Raw genomic sequence first — 19,741 nt, 5'->3', positions numbered from 1 at the left:
CCATTCACAACTCTTAGCTTGGGCTCTGCCCTCCCAACTCGCAAACATGTGCACTCACTTGTTGCAATGCTGTTTGAGATGTTTCTTGTAGCCATCATCATGGAAGAGCACATCTGGGTTACAGCTGGCCACCCAATCAGCGTTCTTCTGCTCCGGCTGGGAGAGTGGTGTTTTTGTCTTTTTGCCTTTCCTTCCCCTCGGCACAGGCGCTGATAACCCTGGAAGGAAATGGAACAAGGCCTTACATTAGCACCTTCCAAACACACAACCACCTAGAAGGACAAGGGTAGAAGACTCATGGGAACCCCACCACCCGGAGATTCCCCTCCAAGTCGCTGACCCTTCTGATTTGGGAATATAACGCCGTTCCTTCACTGTAGCTGGGTCAAAATCCAGGAACTCTCTCCCTAACAGCACTGTGGGCGCACCTAATTCTCAGGGACTGCAGCGGTTCAAGGCGGCAGCTCACCACCACCGTCTCAAAGGCGATTAGGGATGGGCAATAAATGCTGGCCTAGCCAGCGAAGCCCACATCCGTAAAAATTAATGGAAAAAAATCCCATTTTCCAGTATCTGCCCCATACCCTTGGACGTTTAGATCCTCTCTGAAATAGTGTGATCAAATCAACTTCCACATCGGGTGTAGCTTTCCACATTTGAATAACCTTGTTACTCTCCAAGTCATCTTTCTGTACCCTCTGTGTTGCAGTTTAATTTGCTTGAGACAAATTCAACAGCAAGCAGAATTAGGGTTCAGGTTTCAACTAAAAACTCAGGACTATATCTGCCGGATAATCTTGTACCTGAGTGATTGTGCAGTGCTTGGTTCTGTCCGTCCTTTGTGGGGGTAATAAGATCCCAAATGAAGCTTTTAATTTTTTCATCCCCTTTGTAGTGTTTCAGGCAATAAACGAGGAGTGTGCGACAAATGGTCTCCATGTCCTTCTCTGTCAGGTGCCATTTAAAACGTCCATGCGACAGGATGTCCTTCCATCGACCCCACCTGCAACACAGGATTAATGAGTGTCTCACCAACACGTCAGATAACAACTTTGATCAAACAGGAGCCTGCAACACACCGTTAACTCCAACCACCATTGTGGCAAGTGGAAATGTCAGGGTGGAGCAGTAATCGGCTATAAAGTCACTTGCACGCCACAGCAGAACTCTAGAGTTAGGCTCTACTCAGGAAAGGGTTGGGAAGCAGACATAAGCATTGGTGTGGAAATACGACCATTGCAGATCCCTCTGCTTTTTTCTCAATGAGTTAGTGCCTTCAAGGGTATTTTGCAGATGGAAGTTCAGTTGGTCAATAATGAGGCAGGTGGCAGTTTCTGTTGTTCTCACAGAAAGGGGCTGCTAAAGGGCGTTTAAGTGGTCACTGGATAGACATATGGATGAAAATGGAATAGTGTAGGTCAGATAGGCTTCAGATGGTTTCACAGGTCGGCGCAACATCGAGGGCCGAAGGGCCCGTACTGCGCTGTAATGTTCTATGTTCTAATAGTACCACGGTGGACAAAGCTTTCAAACCATGATTAAATTAAATTCAGACTAGTTAGAACATAAAAACTAAGAGCCCCATGAGCCTGCTCCGCCATTCAATGAGATCATGGCTGATCTTTTGTGGACTCAGCTCCACTTTCCGGCCCGAACACCATAACCCTTAATCCCTTTATTCTTCAAAAAACTATCTATCTTTACCTTAAAAACATGTAATGAAGGAGCCTCAACTGCTTCACTGGGCAAGGAATTCCATAGATTCACAACCCTTTGGGTGAAGAAGTTCCTCCTAAACTCAGTCCTAAATCTACTTCCCTTTATTTTGAGGCTATGTCCCCTAGTTCTGCTTTCACCCACCAGTGGAAACAACCTGCCCGCATCTATCCTATCTATTCCCTTCATAATTTTAAATTTTCTTAAGATCCCCCCTCATCCTTCTAAATTCCAACGAGTACAGTCCCAGTCTACTCAACCTCTCCTCGTAATCCAACCCCATCAACTCTGGGATTAACCTCGTGAATCTCCTCTGCACACCCTCCAGTGCCAGTACGTCCTTTCTCAGGTAAGGAGACCAAAACTGAACATAATACTTCAGGTGTGGCCTCACTAACACCTTATACAATTGCAGGATAACCTCCCGATTCTTAAACTTGGACACATTGCACTTGACACCAACTCCAAATCATCTATGTAAATTGTGAACAATTGTGGGACCAACACTGATCCCTGAGGGACACCACTAGCTACTGATTGCCAACCAGAGAAACACCCATTAATCCCCACTCTTTGCTTTCTTTTAATTAACCAATTCTCTATCCATGCTACTATTTTACCCTTAATGCCATGCATCTTTATCTCATGCAGCAACCTTTTGTGTGGCACCTTGTCAAAGGCTTTCTGGAAATCCAGATATACCACATCCATTGGCTCCCCGTTATCTACCGCACTGGTAATGTCCTCAAAAAATTCCACTAAATTAGTTAGGCATGACCTACCCTTTATGAACCCATGCTGCGTCTGCCCAATGGGACAATTTCTATCCAGATGCCTCGCAATTTCTTCCTTGATGATAGATTCCAGCATCTTCCCTACTACCGAAGTTAAGCTCACTGGCCTATAATTACCCGCTTTCTGCCTACCTCATTTTTTAAACAGTGGTGTCACGTTTGCCAATTTCCAATCCACCGGGACCACCCCAGAGTGTAGTGAATTTTGGTAAATTATCACTAGTGCATTTGCAATTTCCCTAGCCATCTCTTTTAGCACTCTGGGATGCATTCCATCAAGGCCAGGAGACTTGTCTACCTTTAGCCCCATTAGCTTGCCCATCACTACCTCCTTAGTGATAGCAATCATCTCAAGGTCCTCACCTGCCATAGCCTCATTTCTATCAGTCGCTGGCATGTTATTTGTGCCTTCCACTGTGAAGACCGACCCAAAAAACCTGTTCAGTTCCTCAGCCATTTCCTCATCTCCCATTATTAAATCTCCCTTCTCATCCTCTAAAGGACCAATATTTACCGTAGCCACTCTTTTTTGTTTTATATATTTGTAGAAACTTTTATTATCTGTTTTTACATTCTGAGCAAGTTTACTCTCATAATCTATCTTACTCTTTATAGCTTTTTTAGTAGCTTTTTGTTGCGCCATAAAGATTTCCCAGTCCTCTAGTCTCCCACTAATCTTTGCCACTTTGTATGCTTTTTCCTTCAATTTGATACTCTCATAAGAACATAAGAACTAGGAGCAGGAGTAGGCCATCTGGCCCCTCGAGCCTGCTCCGCCATTCAATGAGATCAAGGCTGATCTTTTGTGGACTCAGCTCCACTTTATGGCCCGAACACCATAACCCTTAATCCCTTTATTCTTCAAAAAACTATCTATCTTTACCTTAAAAACATTTAATGAAGGAGCCTCAGCTGCTTCACACCCTCTCCCTTATTTCCTTAGATATCCACGGTCGATTTTCCCTCTTTCTACTATCCTTCCTTTTTCTTGGTATAAACCTTTGCTGAGCACTGTGAAAAATCGCTTGGAAGGTTCTCCACTGTTCCTCAACTGTTTCACCATGAAGTCTTTGCTCCCAGTTTACCTTAGCTAGCTCTTCTCTCATCCCATTGTAATCTCCTTTGTTTAAGCACAAAACACTAGTGTTTGATTTTACCTTCTCACCCTCCATCTGTATTTTAAATTCCACCATATTGTGATTGCTCCTTCCGAGAGGATCCCCAACTATGAGATCATTAATCAATCCTGTCTCATTACACAGGACCAGATCTAGGACCGCTTGTTCCCTCGTAGGTTCCATTACATACTGTTCTAGGAAACTATCGCGGATACATTCTATAAACTCCTCCTCAAGGCTGCCTTGACCGACCTGGTTAAACCAATAAATATATAGATTAAAATCCCCCATGATAACTGCTGTACCATTTCTACATGCATCAGTTATTTCTTTGTTTATTTCCTGCCCCACAATAATGTTACTATTTGGTGGCATATAGACTACTCCTATCAGTGACTTTTTCGCCTTACTATTCCTGATATCCACACAAATGGATTCAACCTTATCCTTCATAGCACCGATGTCATCCTTAAATAACAGAGCTACACCACCTCCCTTACCATCCACTCTGTCCTTCCGAATAGTTTGATACCCTCGGATATTTAACTCCCAGTCTTGACCATCCTTTAACCATGCTTCAGTTATGGCCACTAAATTATAGTCATTCACGATGATTTGCGCCATCAACTCATTTACCTTATTCCGAATACTACGAGCATTCAGGTAAAGTACACTTATGTTGGCTTTTATACCTCTGTTTTGAATCTTAACACCACGATCAGTAACCTCTCGTAAATTATGTTTCCTCTTAACTTTTCTCCTAATTTTCCTTGTCATTGAACCCATATCTTCATGTAACAACCTACCGCGTCGCTTTCCATTTACGTTTTTACTTCCTGTTTTATTCCTTTTAGTATTACTGGGCCTATTCACTGAGCTCCCCTCAGTCACTGTACCTTGTACTGTCGACCTTTTTGATTTTTGACTATGGCTTCTCTGCCTTACACTTTCCCCCTTACTGTCTTTTGTTTCTGTCCCTGTTTTACTACCTTCCGACTTCCTGCATTGGTTCCCACCCCCCGCCACATTAATTTAAACTTTATTAGTTGGTACAGAGGCAGTTTTATTTTTTTACTGATCAAAGTGATATTCGGATCAAAAAGTGGAATAGTTTCCTTTTCCGGAACCAGTGTCAGCAACAGGGTTAACACCTTTCACATAGTCCAATCTAAAAGGAACTGTAATCGTGACATGCACTCTGACATTGAATCCACGACACCAAGTTTCATCAATAGTCTCAGTAAATAATATCTTCAAAGCGGCACGGTGGCACTGTGGTTAGCACTGCTGCCTCACAGCACCAGGGACCCGGGTTAGCACTGCTGCCTCACAGCACCAGGGACCCGGGTTAGCACTGCTGCCTCACAGCACCAGGGACCCGGATTAGCACTGCTGCCTCACAGTGCCAGGGTCCCGGGTTAGCACTGCTGTCTCACAGCACCAGGGATCCGGGTTAGCACTGCTGCCTCACAGTGCCAGGGCCCGGATTAGCACTGCTGTCTCACAGTGCCAGGGTTCCGGGTTAGCACTGCTGTCTCACAGCACCAGGGACCCGGGTTAGCACTGCTGCCTCACAGTGCCAGGGCCCGGATTAGCACTGCTGCCTCACAGTGCCAGGGACCCGGGTTAGCAATGCTGCCTCACAGCACCAGGAATCTGGGTTAGCACTGCTGTCTCACAATGCCGGGGACCCGGGTTAGCAATGCTGCCTCACAGCACCAGGAATCTGGGTTAGCACTGCTGCCTCACAGTTCCAGGGACCCGGGTTCAATTCCGGTCTTGTGTGGAATTGGCACTTTCTCCCCGTGTCTGCGTGGGTTTCCTCCAGGTGCACCAGTTTCCTACCAGAGTACAAAGATGTGGTTAGGTGGATCGGCCAAGTGCTAAATTGCCCTTTGTGTCCAAAGTTGTGTAGGTTAGGTGGGGTTCCGGGTTAGGGTGCTCTTTCAGAGGGTCGGTGCAGACTCGATGGGCCGATTTGCCTCCTTCAGCACTGTAGGGATTCTATGGTTCTATGAGTCAGAGGTGAGTGGAATTATAAAATGGTTTAAAAAGCAAGGTTTGAGACTTCATTTTACCATCTGGACCAAAACTGGACAGGCACAACACTGGTCAGCATTGCGATTCCTGGAGACGTCAAATTCAAACATGTTAGCAAGTGATGCCTCAAACCCCTCTCCCTTTCGGCCCTCTGAGCTACCATAGGTGGCCTCACCCAGTTTGACCACAAAGGGGCAGGACAAGCATTAAGCTCTGCTTCACAAAATAAATTGCCTTCTCCCTTCCAGAACAAACTCTTGCCTTCTTCCACCCAATTCCTAGCGCAGTTATAGAGTTTTACAGCCCAGAAAGAGGCCCTTCAGTCCATCATGTCCATCAAACACCAATCTATTCCAAACCCATTTTCCAGCACTTGGTCAGTAGCCGTGTCTGCTGTGGTGTTTCAGGTACTCATCTAAATACTTCTGAAATGTTGTGAGGATTCCCACCTCTATCACACGTTCAGACAGCGAGTTCCAAGTTTCCACTGGTTGAAAAGGTTTTTCCTCCAATCCCCTCACCTTATATCTATGTCCTCTGGTTATCGGTCCTTCTACTAAGTGGAAACTTTTTTCCTATCTATATCCCTCATCATTTTGTACATCTTTATGAGGTCCCCTGCTCAATCTTCTCTGCTCCAAGGAGAACAACCCCAGCCCCCCCTCATAGCTGAAACCCTCCAGTCCAGGCAACATCCTGGTGAATCTTCTCTGCACCCCCTCCAGTGCAATCACATCCTTCCTATAATGTGGCGACCAGAACTGCACACAGTACTCCAGCTGTGGCCTCAAAGGCATTTTATAGAACTCCATCATAACCTGCTCTAAAAACACATGGCTAATTAAGACAAGTAATCCATATGCCTTTTTAAGAACCTTATCCACCTGTCCTGCTTCCTTCAGGCATCTTGGGACATGCCACCCCAAGGTCCCTCTGATCCTATGCTTCCTGGCATCCTACCGTTCATTGTGTATTCCATTGCTTTATTAGACCTCCCAGAATGCGTTACGTTACACTTTTCAGGGTTTAACTCCATTTGCCACTGTTTTTCCCATCTGACCATCCCGTCTATATCATTCTGTAATCTTAGGCTTTCCTCCTCGCTATTTACCACGTTAACAATTTTCTTTTTTTCTTTTAATTTAGAGTACCTAATTATTTTTTTCCAATTCAGGGTCAATTTAGTGTGGCCAATCCACCTAACCTGCACATCTCTGGGTGTAGGGATGAAATCCACGCAGACACAGGGAGAATGTGCAAACTCCACACGGACAGTGACCCAGGGCCGGGATTCAAACACGGGCCTCAGCGCCGTAGTGCTAACCACTGTGCCACGTGCCGCCCCCACGCTACCAATTTTCATGTCATCTGCGAACTTACTGATCATACCACCCACATTCATGACTAGATCATTAATTTACACTAAAACAGCAAGGGACCCAGTACCAATCCCCGTGGAACACCACTGGACACAGGCTTCTAGTCACACAAACAACTTTCAACCATCACCCTCTGCCTCCTATCACTGAGCCAATTTTGGATCAAATTTGTCAAGTTGCCCTGGATCCCATGGCCTCTTAGCTGATCCACTGAAAGATCCCACAGCAGGATTTCAAATTTTAGAAGCTCTCTCCCCTCTGTCCTGACTATCCTCTCAAGCAATAAAACCAGTTCAGATTATCCAGTCATTATCTTATTACTGCTGGTGGGACTTTCAGGTGTACAAATTGGTGCTGTGGTTCCTATGTCACACAGTAACTACACTTCAAAATACTTACTTAGCTGCAAAGTGCTTTGGGACGTGCTGAAGTGGAGAAAGGTATGCTGGAATTGCACGGCAGTTTTTCTTGCTCAAACTCAGTTCACTTTTTATTCAACTAACTCCAAGAGGAATCCTGTGCAAACACTCACCCAAATATCAGCAGGTTCTTTTCCACCCGAAAGCACTCTGCCCGGAGGTATCGCCGGGTTTTGTCATGAAGACGGCGAGACCTTGAAGGTCTATCTTCACTGTCACTGTCAAGCTCGGAGAATTCCATCAACTCATCGTCCTCAAACGAATTGTAGTGTTTAGTCTGTTTCCTGACACGTGGTGTGTCAATTACCAAGCTGTCCTGTGAGAGATATCAGATGTACATCACTATTCCCTTTGACAGTTTCCTTCTTCCCACCCCCCCCCCCCCCCCCCCCACACACACACACACTGCTTCAGCTATTCACCGAGGCTCAACAAGATCACGGGCAACCTGAAATTCTCAAACTTTTTTCATTGAAGAAACTCTTTTCAAATGGATTCCTAATCAGGGGCGCAGACCACTCCTAACTAAATTATAATACTACAAAATGTTCATAAAAGTGATGTGTGTTTTGATGATGCCTTTAAAGATGATGGCCTTGATTCTCCGAAATCCCGGCCAAGAGTTGACACCGGCGTCAAAACTGGCGCGAGCGACACCGGCGTTAACGGGCCTCCAGGCCCAGGCATTCACCTCTTCCTCGGGCTAGAACAGCGGCAGAGTGCTGTGCTCCGCTCACGGCCCGCCACGTGAGCCGTCTCCGTGCCAGCCCCCGGGCAATATGGCGGAACCCTACAGGGGACCGGCGGGGAGGAACATAGGCCCTCCCCGGAATGAGCCGGCCCGGAATGTCCCCCCCCGGAGTCGGCTCCCCTCCCCCCGCACCACGACGGTCCCTGCAGCCAGAACAGCGAGGTCCCGCTGAGAGGACCACATACAAATGACACCGGCTGGACTGGAGAATCGCCGGGGTTGGCCCTCTGTCACAGATCCCTGGAAGGTTTCTTTACATCGTCAGTTTGAGAATCACTAAGCTAGATACGAAACCTTTAAACCTCATACCCTGTCAATAAGATCAACTTCCCATATCTTAGCATCTCCACAGGTGCCACTTGATTCAGTTATTCCCATGCTCCCCTCACTGGCCTTCCTCCCAATCTACACTCCATAATTTCCAACTTATCCAAAATATAACTACTCGTTTCCTGCCCGACAATAAGTCAGTCATGCTCACCGATCACTCCTGTCCTTGTTGAGCTATATCGGTCTCCTGATTTTTAACTCATTAAATTGAAAGTAATGACTGAAGTAATAGAAATAGGAGTCGGCTATTTGGTGCACCGAACCTACTCCACCTCTCAATAAGGTCATAGCTGAACTTCTACATCAATCTACTTGCCTGCCCCATGCCCATATCCTGAAATTTCTGACCCCAGTGTCCAGAAATCTATCAACACATCTTGAGTATATTCAATGATTAGCATCAACAGCCCTGTAGGATAGAGAATCCCAACAATTCACAACCTTCGGAGTGAAGAGATCTCTCATCAATCCAAAACGGTCAACCCTTTATTCTGAAATTAGAACCCAAGTTGCAGACCTGCAGTGAAGAGAAATAGCTGCTTCCCATCTACCTGATCCAGTTCCCATCTACCTGATCCAGTTCCCATCTACCTGATCCAGTTCCCATCTACCTGATCCAGTTCCCATCTACCTGATCCAGTTCCCATCTAGCCGATCTAGTTCCCATCTACCTGATCCAGTTCCCATCTACCTGATCCAGTTCCCATCTACCTGATCCAGTTCCCATCTAGTTCCCATCTACCTGATCCAGTTCCCATCTACCTGATCCAGTTCCCATCTAGTTCCCATCTACCTGATCCAGTTCCCATCTACCTGATCCAGTTCCCATCTAGTTCCCATCTACCTGATCCAGTTCCCATCTACCTGATCCAGTTCCCATCTAGCCGATCCAGTTCCCATCTACCTGATCCAGTTCCCATCTACCTGATCCAGTTCCCATCTACCTGATCCAGTTCCCATCTACCTGATCCAGTTCCCATCTACCTGATCCAGTTCCCATCTACCTGATCCAGTTCCCATCTACCTGATCCAGTTCCCATCTACCTGATCCAGTTCCCATCTACCTGATCCAGTTCCCATCTACCTGATCCAGTTCCCATCTACCTGATCCAGTTCCCATCTACCTGATCCAGTTCCCATCTACCTGATCTCGTTCTCGAAGAATGTTATAAGTATCAATGAGGGCATGTTTAATTTGTGCAAATCGCAGGGAACTCAGTTAACAACTAAATCCCAGGGAATATCAGCCCTTTCCATTTCAATCTCTCATCATCCCTGGGATCCTTACTCTTCCAGTACAGGCTAGCATTCCATTTGTCTTCCAATCTTGTCCTCAGATGCCCCGCAACCTTGCTCCACCCAATTCTCCACCACTACTCTCCCTCTACAACCTCATGTCCTGTGAGCTTCTTTCTACCCCAACATTTGCAGCAGGAGCTTTCAGGCAGCTATTCTCAGGCAGTCCACTCCAGCCCACCCCACCCACCACCCCAGCTTTAGTTCATACTAAAATAACACGCCAACAATTCTGTCTGAAAATGTCCTTCAGATACAGTCAAATGAATGAGCAATTTTTTAGGCAAAGTAGTTGAGGGAAAAATGTAACCCTTTTTCTTCCAAGTAGATTTTCAATGTCCACGTGAATAGACAAATGGAGCACTCGTTTAGCATTTCATATAAAGGATATAAACAAACTGTGCTATAGCCTGCCTCAATACCTTGGACTGCAAGTGTACAGTACCATTACACTTAATAAACAACTTTTTTAAAAAATTGTGGATGTTGATATCACTGATAAAGGGCAGCATTTACTGCCCACTCCTAATTGGCAATTAGGCCGAACTGTAACATTCCAGACCATTTTGGAGGGCAGTTAAGAGGCAACCACATTGCCGTGGTCTGTAGGCCAGACCGGGTAAGGACAGCAGATTTCCTTCCCTAAAGTTTGATAACAATCCAGTAGTTTCATGGTCAACATTATGGATACTAGCTTTTTAATTCAGGTTTAGTTTTTAACCGAATTTAAATTCTAGGCTGGGGTTTGAAACCATGTTTCAGACTCAATAATCCAAGGGTCTGGTTATATCATAACCACTATTCTGCTATAATAAATGCAAAATACTGCTGATGATGGAAATCTGAAATAAGATCAGAAAATGCTGTGAAAAGTAAGCAAGTTAGGCAGCATTTGTGGAGAGAAACAGAGTTAACATTATTAGTCTGTATGAAACAGAGTTAACATTATTAGTCTGTATGAAACAGAGTTAACATTATTAGTCCATATGAGCTTAGAAGAGCCATACAGACTCAAAATGTTAACTGTGTTTCTCCAGGTGGGCCAGTACAGAGGTCAGCTGGGGACTGGCCTCAGCATTATTTTTAGCATTCTGACTAACCCTACATTTATAAATGTTTTTGAGATAATGACATGTACAAACCCCTTGTCCAAGATGAACACTAATGAAAACCACTTACTTTTCCATTTTTCGACTCAATATCCAACTCTGCAATTTTAGCCCATTTCTGCCAGAAGTTGGGATCATCTAAAGAAATATCAGTTCTATTCCCTGAAGCCACGAAACTGGCCTGGAGCAGAAAAAAATGACGGAGGTGATTTAAAAAAAACAAGTTCTTTGTCCTTGTAAAGACTACTAGTGACGAACACATATAAACAAAGTCCGCAAATGATAATAAAATGACTTCACCGGGGCACAATCCTAGCGTTACAAAGGAATGCCTGAATTAACAAATTGCTTGGGTCATGGTGTGGTGCTTGAAGGCAAATGCATTTAACAGCATGTTGAAAGCTGACCTGAACGATCACATTGAGCACGAGGCGAGGTAGAATTAGAACTTCCTGACCCAACATTCTGAGGTGCAGAGGGAACCAATCCTGACGGTTCAACGTAATGGATCTCAAAATTATCCTAGATTATATCACGGTACGCAGGAATAGGGACTGATGCTGGATTGGCAGAATCTCTTGCACCATGTAACCTCACAGTAAACTCTGGTCGGCGAACTCGATGAGTCCTGTCTGAGAAACACTCCCCTTCTACCAAGGGACAAATGATCACTGCATATGAGTAGTGCCGTCAAACTACTTAATTAAGGCTCTAATGTGTTAATTAAACAAAGGAAATAAGTTACGTTTTCAAAATGAATTTCTTCTTCTTACTGTTCCCGCTCACCTCAGGGCAATAATTTAAAAACACTTCCGCTAGTTGGGGAATCAATGGCGAGATGCCAATTTAATATAATCACAGAGTGAGGAGAGAGATTAGGAGAAATGTCTGTTCACAGAGTTATTGAAGCATGAAACTGTTTACCATAACAAGGGTATGGGGAGAGAGTGGCCATGACATTTATTTGGCATAATTCTAGCAAAGGGCCGGCACAGGCACGATGGGATGAATGAACTCTTTGTGTGCTGTAAATATCTGTAGTTCTGCACTGCTGTGGTAAGATTCCAAAACATCTCTAGTCTTCACCCAAGTAGACAATCACTATGGATGAGGTGAGAAAATTCGACAGTGAATGTTAGCAGGTCATTCAATCGTGGGGAAGGGAAGAGAAATGGGGAACATAGCACCAGAGACCAAACAACCATCCAATGCCCATAGCAGAATTCTTTTCAGCTTCAGTCACTGGATAGTGAAGAAGAGCTGGAATGCTGGCTGACTGACGGCTCCACTGTCCCATATTAAGACACAAACTAGAGGGTTATATCACTTTTAGATGCCTCGGGGATCGGCACAGCAAGAGACCAAAATCAATTTCAATAGTTTTCTGCATTGCAAGGTTCGGTAGCACAATGCGCAATTCTCTCAATTAGCGCAACAGTAAACAGACTGCGATTTCCTGAGTTTATGTTTCCTCTTGCAATAATAAGAGTAGGTATAATATTTTATTCATTCCTGTTTTACCAGTCACTAGCTGCAGAACCTGCTATGAACAGGGCATACTGGAAATCATGCTTGGGTTAGTCACCTTCCTCGCGAGAAAAGCAGGTCAATGATTTCCCAACATATGAAGTAGGGGCAGGCGAAGGCCATTTTAAGTGGGATGTGTAAAGCTGTGATGGAAAATTGCTACTGACCTTTGCGAATGTGGAGCCCTTCCCTTCCGATTCAATGGTAATAGTGCGAGTTCGTCGAAGAAGTATCTGATCAATGTCCTCTTCACAAAACTTTGATCCTTCATCCTCCTCATCCATCAGGGCTCCATATGCTCCTTTACGAAGGAGATCTTCCACTTCAATCTTCGACAATGGCTGCACCTGCACAAGCACAGGAAAACATCCAGACTTCAGGTGTCAACAGTTGCAAACGACTCAAAGTCTCACACCACCTTGACTTGGGACATATAACTGCTTTCCTTCACCTGGAACTCTCCCCCTAATAGCACCCCGGTTGCACCAATGAGACTACGGCAGTTTAACACTAGCACGGTAGCACAGTGGTTAGCACTGTTGCTTCACAGTGCCAGGGTCCCAGGTTCGATTCCCGGCTGGGTCACTGTCTGTGCGGAGTCTGCATATTCTTCCCGTGTCTGCGTGGGTTTCCTCCGGGTGCTCCGGTTTCCTCCCACAAGTCCCGAAAGACATGCTGTTAGGTAATTGAACACTGAATTCTCCCACAGTGTACCCGAACAGGTGCCGGAGTGTGGCAACTGGGGGATTTTCACAGTAACTTCATTGCAGGGCTAATGTAAGCCTACTTGCGACAATAAAGATTATATTATTATAAGAAGGCTGCAAACCATCACTTTCTCAAGGTCGATTTGGGATGGAAAATAAATGCTCACTGCCAGAAACATCTCATAAATGACTGAATAAAAATAGCAACAGTCCTGAACACCAAGGAAGCCAACTGGGAAATAATTAGGAACTGAAAAGCAGAGTAACAGGTGTGGAGGGATGTCACAAGAAAATGCTTCCCTGAGTTTACTTTTCCAATCCATATAGCTTCACTTTCTGTAACGGAGAGAACCAGTAGTTGGATGAGATGCTCATGGACTCCGCACAATGGCACTGGCATCAGTGGTTACGCAATTCAGTGTAAAGCATCAAACAGAATGGTAATGGGCACCTGCCCACGCTCTCTATCTACCCGCATTCTATGTCTGTCTCCTGGGAGCATTTGATGGAACTTTACAGAGGAAGCTTTACTCTGTATATAACCCCGTGCTGTACCTGTCCTGGGAGTGTTTGCTGGGGACAGTGTAGAGGGAGCTTTACTCTGTATATAACCCCGTGCTGTACCTGTCCTGGGAGTGTTTGCTGGGGACAGTGTAGAGGGAGCTTTACTTTGAATCTAACCCCGTGCTGTACCTGTCCTGGGAGTGTTTGATGGGGACAGTGTAGAGGGAGCTTTACTCTGTATCTAAACCCGGGCTGTATCTGTCCTGGGAGTGTTTAATTGGGACAGTGTAGAGGGAGCTTTACTCTGTATCTAACCCCGTGCTGTACCTATCCTGGGAGTGTTTGATCGGGACAGTGTAGAGGGAGCTTTACTCTGTATCTAACCCCGTGCTGTACCTGTCCTGGGAGTGTTTGATGGAGATAGTGTAGAGGGAGCTTTACCTTGTGCTGTATTTCACCTGGGGCAGAACAGAAAGCCATTTCAATCTCAGCATCATAAGAACATAAGAACATGATCAGAAGATCATGATTCAACCTTAGCAAGCGCATGCATTCCAAAAGAAGATGTGATTTCAGTGGCAAGGTACTTTACCCCATTAGTGTTTCCTTTGCGATTCATTGCTTGCAGTACAGCTCTGTCGAGACCCAGCTTGAGACTGGCCTTGTCGAACATCTCTCGCTCATACGAGTTGCGGGTTATGAGGCGATACACTTGAACTGCTTTATTCTGTCCAATCCGGTGGCATCGGGCCTGAGCCTGGAAACACAGGAAAGGAGTGAAGCTGTTCAGGTAGAGGTAGTCTCTTAAAGACATAAAATCACCAAATACCCATGGGACAAATCATTCAATATACCAAGCAACACAATGCTTGGGCCATCCTCTGATCGGAATTTTCTTAGCTTCATTTGCTGCCTGTACTGGGACACCATTTCTAAAATGGTTGTTTCAATCAGGAGGTGTATAAGATGATTGTAGTTTGGGACAGACTAGGCAGGCAGAAGAATCCAGGAGCAGGCTTTACTACTGATGATGGATTTGAGAAACTCTCCAAAAACTAATGAAAGTGCCTCATTTTCTGTAGTTCAACTACAAGTTCCCTACAAAAAGAAAGTAATGTTCAATAACAGTGTATTTTAGTCGTGTTACAGTAAAAGTCACAAAACATGAAATCTGTTACGGTCACTCTTTCATCGAATAACTGGAAGTTTGAATCTTTTTTAAAGAAGTTACTGGTCTCTGCAGAAATCGTAACTAGGTCCTCTGCATCGCGAGATTGAAAATTAGCGAACACTTTCACATAGCAGCACAGCCAAACCTAGCACAAAAACTGAAGGCACCCTACCTCCCTACCTACTCGCAGCTCTCAAACTACCAAACAAACTTCTTCTCTTCAACCATTCGCAATAATCTTCCTGATGGGCAACTCTGGCTCGGCAACTTTTTAAAAATCACATTCCACTCCCTCCATCCCACCTCCCTCCCTCCGCCATCTTACCCATCCTGCCTCCACTCCTCCATCCAGACTCTCTCTTTCATATACAAGCCCACCACGATTTCCCGTTTGCTTGGGAGTTTATATTAGTCGCTGATATAACCTCTGCTCTATGCTTCACACCGTTCAGGCACCACTCCTTACTTGCCCCACTACCCTTTAATTAGCATTAAATTTCCAGATAATAACACAATTAGTCAAAAGGAATGAAGAAAAAAAGGGAAAGTCTGTAATAGGGCAAAAGGAGGGATTAAATGACAAACGGTTTGAAGGTGCAAGGCAAAGGGAAGTAGTATTGAGTGGTAGAGGTTGATGCGCCAAATAGCAACAGCACTGCTTTTGTTAGCAGGTTTGACGACAATGTTGGGAGTTTTGTCATTTAATTTCTCCTGCCTGCCATTCAGTCACAGACCTTTCCTTCTGTTTGTTTCCCCATATTTCACTAACTCTTGCTTAAAACCTACTAAAACTCTAATTGAAAGGTCAGTGAGCTGAAATGTTAACTCTTGTTTCTCTCTACATAAGATGTGGAGATGCCGGCATTGGACTGGGTTGAGCACAGTAAGAAGTCTTACAACACCAGGTTAAAGTCCCACAGGGTTGTTTCGAATCACTAGCTTTCGGAGCACTGCTTATTTACCCGAGGAAGGAGCTGCGCTCCAAAAGCTAGTGATTCGAAACAAATCTGTTGGGACTTTAATCTGGTGTTGTAAGACTTCTTACTGCTACTCTCTCTACACAGATGCTGCCAGACCTGTGGAGCATTTCAAGCATTTCCTTTGTTTATTTCAGATTTTAAGCATTTGCAATATAGTAATGCCAACAACTTGCCTTATGATTCCTAAATAATAAGCCCATATTGTAACTTTTAATCCCTCATGATAATTAGCCTTATTACTTCTCTTTTGCATTTACCAATTAAAGAATCATCAATTAGCAATTTTCTTTTGTGGACTAATTGAATGTGTTTACAGCAAGCAAATCTATTGGAAATCCCTAAAGGTTTTTACAGGCTACAATTATTCCAGAGGCTACACCACATTGAGTTTCAATAAACGCTCAGTGCAGAGGATTAGTGATGGAAGCAGAGTGCAGTGTCTGTTCAGCTCTAAGGGCAGATCAATTAGCACTAGTCCCAGTGGAGGAACTTCCCAGTGGAACTGACTGTGAGACTCACCTGCAGGTCATTCTGTGGGTTCCAATCCGAATCAAAGATGATACAAGTGTCTGCCGCAGTAAGGTTGATACCAAGGCCTCCAGCTCTTGTGCAGAGCAGAAACACAAAGCGGTCGGAGTCTGGTTTGGAGAAGCGGTCGATTGCAGCCTGTCTCAGGTTCCCCCTTACCCTGCCATCAATGCGCTCATAAGTGTATCTGAAACATTTGGGAATAGACAATGGTTGAATATTTAAACTAGCGGGTTTGCACTTTGTGGAATCTTACAATAGAGACTGAGAGACTCATTGTGTATGTGCCGGGTTATTGAAAAAACTAGCTAATTAGTCCACTCCCCCGCCCTTTCCCCAGAATCCTGCAAATCTATCTAATCTCTTTTGAAAGGTGCTGAATCTGCTTCAAGCATCCCATCAGTTTGCACTAAGGCAGCTCGCGATGGTTGCTTCAATAGCTCCTACCAACAGCAGCAAGGTAATGGGAACACACCATCGCAAAGTCACACACCATTCCAACTTGGTCAGGTATTATTTATCATTGCTGGGTCAATATACCATCCAGTACCCAGTGGAAATGACTGGCTAGCCATCAGGAATAGACAATGCTAATTTTCACAAATTTCCCTAACCCAAGGAGGTTCAAATGCTGACTCCAATAAAGTCAAACCCGAGCAAAACTAGGGATTAAATCGCAATGGTTTAATGCTGTTATCCACTAGGCAAACAAGGAAGCTACAATCACAACATCTGAATAGGTTGCATACGCTTTTAATTTTAATCAATTTAACAGTGACAAAAAGGACTCGTGTATTTATTTTTTTCCAATTAAGGGGTAATTTAGCGTGGCCAATCCACCTACCCTGCACATCTTTGGGTTGTGGGGGTGAAACCCACGCAGACACGGGGAGAATACGCAAACTCCACACGGACAGTGATCCAGGGCCGGGATTGAACCTGGGACCTCGGCATCATGTGGCAGCTGTGCTAGCCACCGTTCCACCCTCAAAGGACTCTTTTATAACATAGATCACCAGCCATTCAGAATAATTCTTCATGACGGTCATATTTTTGATGGCGAAGCAATGCGCACCACAAAGGAGGTGGCATGGGCCCAGCATGCACAGGGGGTCTCACCGTCTGTGGATGAGGTAATCTTCGAGTATGTCCAGGCAGCGCACCATCTGGGAGAAAATCAGCACCTTGTGTCCGCCAGCGATCAGTTTGGGTAACAGTTTGTCGATCAGCACCAATTTACCCGCTGCCTGAATCATGGCCTGCAGCTGAAAATCAGAAGCATCAGGATTGTGCACTTCACGGAATTCATCCAGGATTTTCTCCTCAGCACCTACCAGGAATCAAAATTCAAATTCTGATTAAGCATCTTACCCCCATCGAGAACTTCAGTTCTGTCTCTTGTTAAAGGAATCCATGCCTCCGTGCTCCACTTAACACACTCCTTTTTGTTCCTTCTTTATTCCACTTTCCCCATAACCATTACCCTCCTGTCCCACAAGCATCACTTCACAGATTGCCAGGGACTTATAACCATAGCACAGGAGGCCATTCAGCCAATCACACCAATGCTAGCTCTTTGAAAACCTACTCAATTGGTCTCACTTCCCCACCCTTTCCCTACAGCTTCCAACCATTTCCTTTTCAATTATTATTCAATTTTCTTTACATTGCTGTCGAATCCGCTTCCACTGCCCTCGCAGGAAGCGCTTTCCTGATCATCATAACTTGCTTATTTTTAAAAAATATAAATTTAGAGTACCCAATTAATTTTTTCCAATTAAGGGGCAATTTAGTCTGGTCAATCTACCTACCCTGGACATCTTTGGGTTGTGGAGATGAAACCCGCGCAGACATGGGGAAAATGTGCAAACTCCACACAGTGACCTGGGGCCAGGATCGAATCCAGGTTCTCAGCGCCATAGGCAGCAATGCTAAGCACTGCGCCACTGTGCTGCCCCCATCATAACATGTTTAGGAAATTTTTTCACTATCTTTCCTTTGCTTCTTGTGCTAATCACCTTAAAACTGTGCTCTCGGGGCAGCATGGCGGCACAGTGGTTAGCATTGCTGCCTACGGCGCTGAGGACCCGGGTTCAAATCCCGGCTCTGGGTCACTGTCCGTGAGGAGTTTGCACATTCTCCCCGTGTCTGCGTGGGTTTCAGCCCCACAACCCAAAAAGATGTGCAGGATAGGTGGATTGGCCACGCTAAATTGCCCCTTAATTGGAAAAAATAATTGGGTACTCTAAAAAAATTTTTAAAACTGTGCTCTCTGGTTAACAACTGGAAATAATTTCTGTTCATAATTTGAACATCTCTACAAAATCTCTCCGTAACCGTCAATCAAGTAACCATTGTTCGTGTGGGCAGTGAATTTTGGCGGAGTGTTTGATCAGTGAGCATCACAGCTAAGCTAGATCGTAATGCCGCCTGACATCCACACACTCGCACCTTCTGACAGGGTGATTAGAGAGCAAACAGGAGCTAGAACCATTTCCTACCCGTGTTGGAGATATGAAGGCAGTACTGCCTTTCTGGATAACAACACTAACTAGGAATTGAACCTAGAGTCTTCTACTTTGTGTTGCTCAGCTATGCAATGCTCAGTGCATTTAGCCACTAAACCTGAGACCTCGGTGCCATGATGCAGCATTGCTAACCACTGCACCACCATGCTGCCTGGAAGATGTCAGGAAGTTGAGGGGCTGGAGGACCATAAAATGTAGGAACAGAGGTAGGTCATTCAGCCCATCGAGTCTGTTCTGCCATTCCATGAGATCATGACTGATGTGATAATCCTCAACTCCACTTTCCAGCCTTATCCACATAACCCTTGATTAAATGGAGGTTATGGAGATAGGGAGGAGCGAGGATAGGGAGTGATTTGAACAAGTGGATGAGTAGTATTGATACTACAAATTGAGTGCGATACACCGGACTTACCATTGATCAGGTAGGGATGGTTACAGCACTTTCTCAGTTCCATCATGGTATTCAGCAGGTTTGGCATGTTGGCCTGGTTCGCCCCCTTAGCTAAGAAGGAGAAATTCCTCTCCAAGATAGCCCTGTAGTACTTTTTCTGGATGTTGGTTAGTTCCACCTCAATAATGGTCTCCTCTTTCGGAGCCAAATTTTTTTCCACATCGTCCTTCAGTCTTCGAAGCATCATGGGTTTCAGCACTGCCTGCAGCTTCTTCACCTATAATGTGGAAAGGGGCCACGTTAATGACTCAGTCAACAGTAGCGTACTTGGGCTAACCTTCAAATTGATGTGATCCCAAAGAAGCATTTAACACTTAAATTGGGGAAACTGAATGCAATTTCAAGTAGTAACAACAAGGAGAACTGAGAAACCCATGTGAAGGGCTGTAA

General features: G+C 45.0%; 1 protein-coding gene across 1 annotated transcript in view; it reads right to left on the bottom strand.

Moving 5' to 3' along the window:
* The window catches only part of chd6 (chromodomain helicase DNA binding protein 6), a 210,252-nt gene that overhangs the window by 50,632 nt on the left and 139,879 nt on the right, over positions 1-19,741 (bottom strand). The window contains 9 exon segments of the mRNA XM_038803834.1: positions 59-218; positions 804-1,003; positions 7,580-7,782; positions 11,023-11,133; positions 12,647-12,826; positions 14,283-14,447; positions 16,361-16,556; positions 17,489-17,699; positions 19,313-19,568. Coding sequence (XP_038659762.1) covers positions 59-218; positions 804-1,003; positions 7,580-7,782; positions 11,023-11,133; positions 12,647-12,826; positions 14,283-14,447; positions 16,361-16,556; positions 17,489-17,699; positions 19,313-19,568 — 1,682 coding nt within the window.

This window comes from Scyliorhinus canicula, chromosome 7 (assembly GCF_902713615.1).
Source record: "Scyliorhinus canicula chromosome 7, sScyCan1.1, whole genome shotgun sequence".
Lineage (NCBI taxonomy): Eukaryota > Metazoa > Chordata > Chondrichthyes > Carcharhiniformes > Scyliorhinidae > Scyliorhinus > Scyliorhinus canicula.
This window is presented reverse-complemented; position numbering and strand designations above follow the sequence as displayed.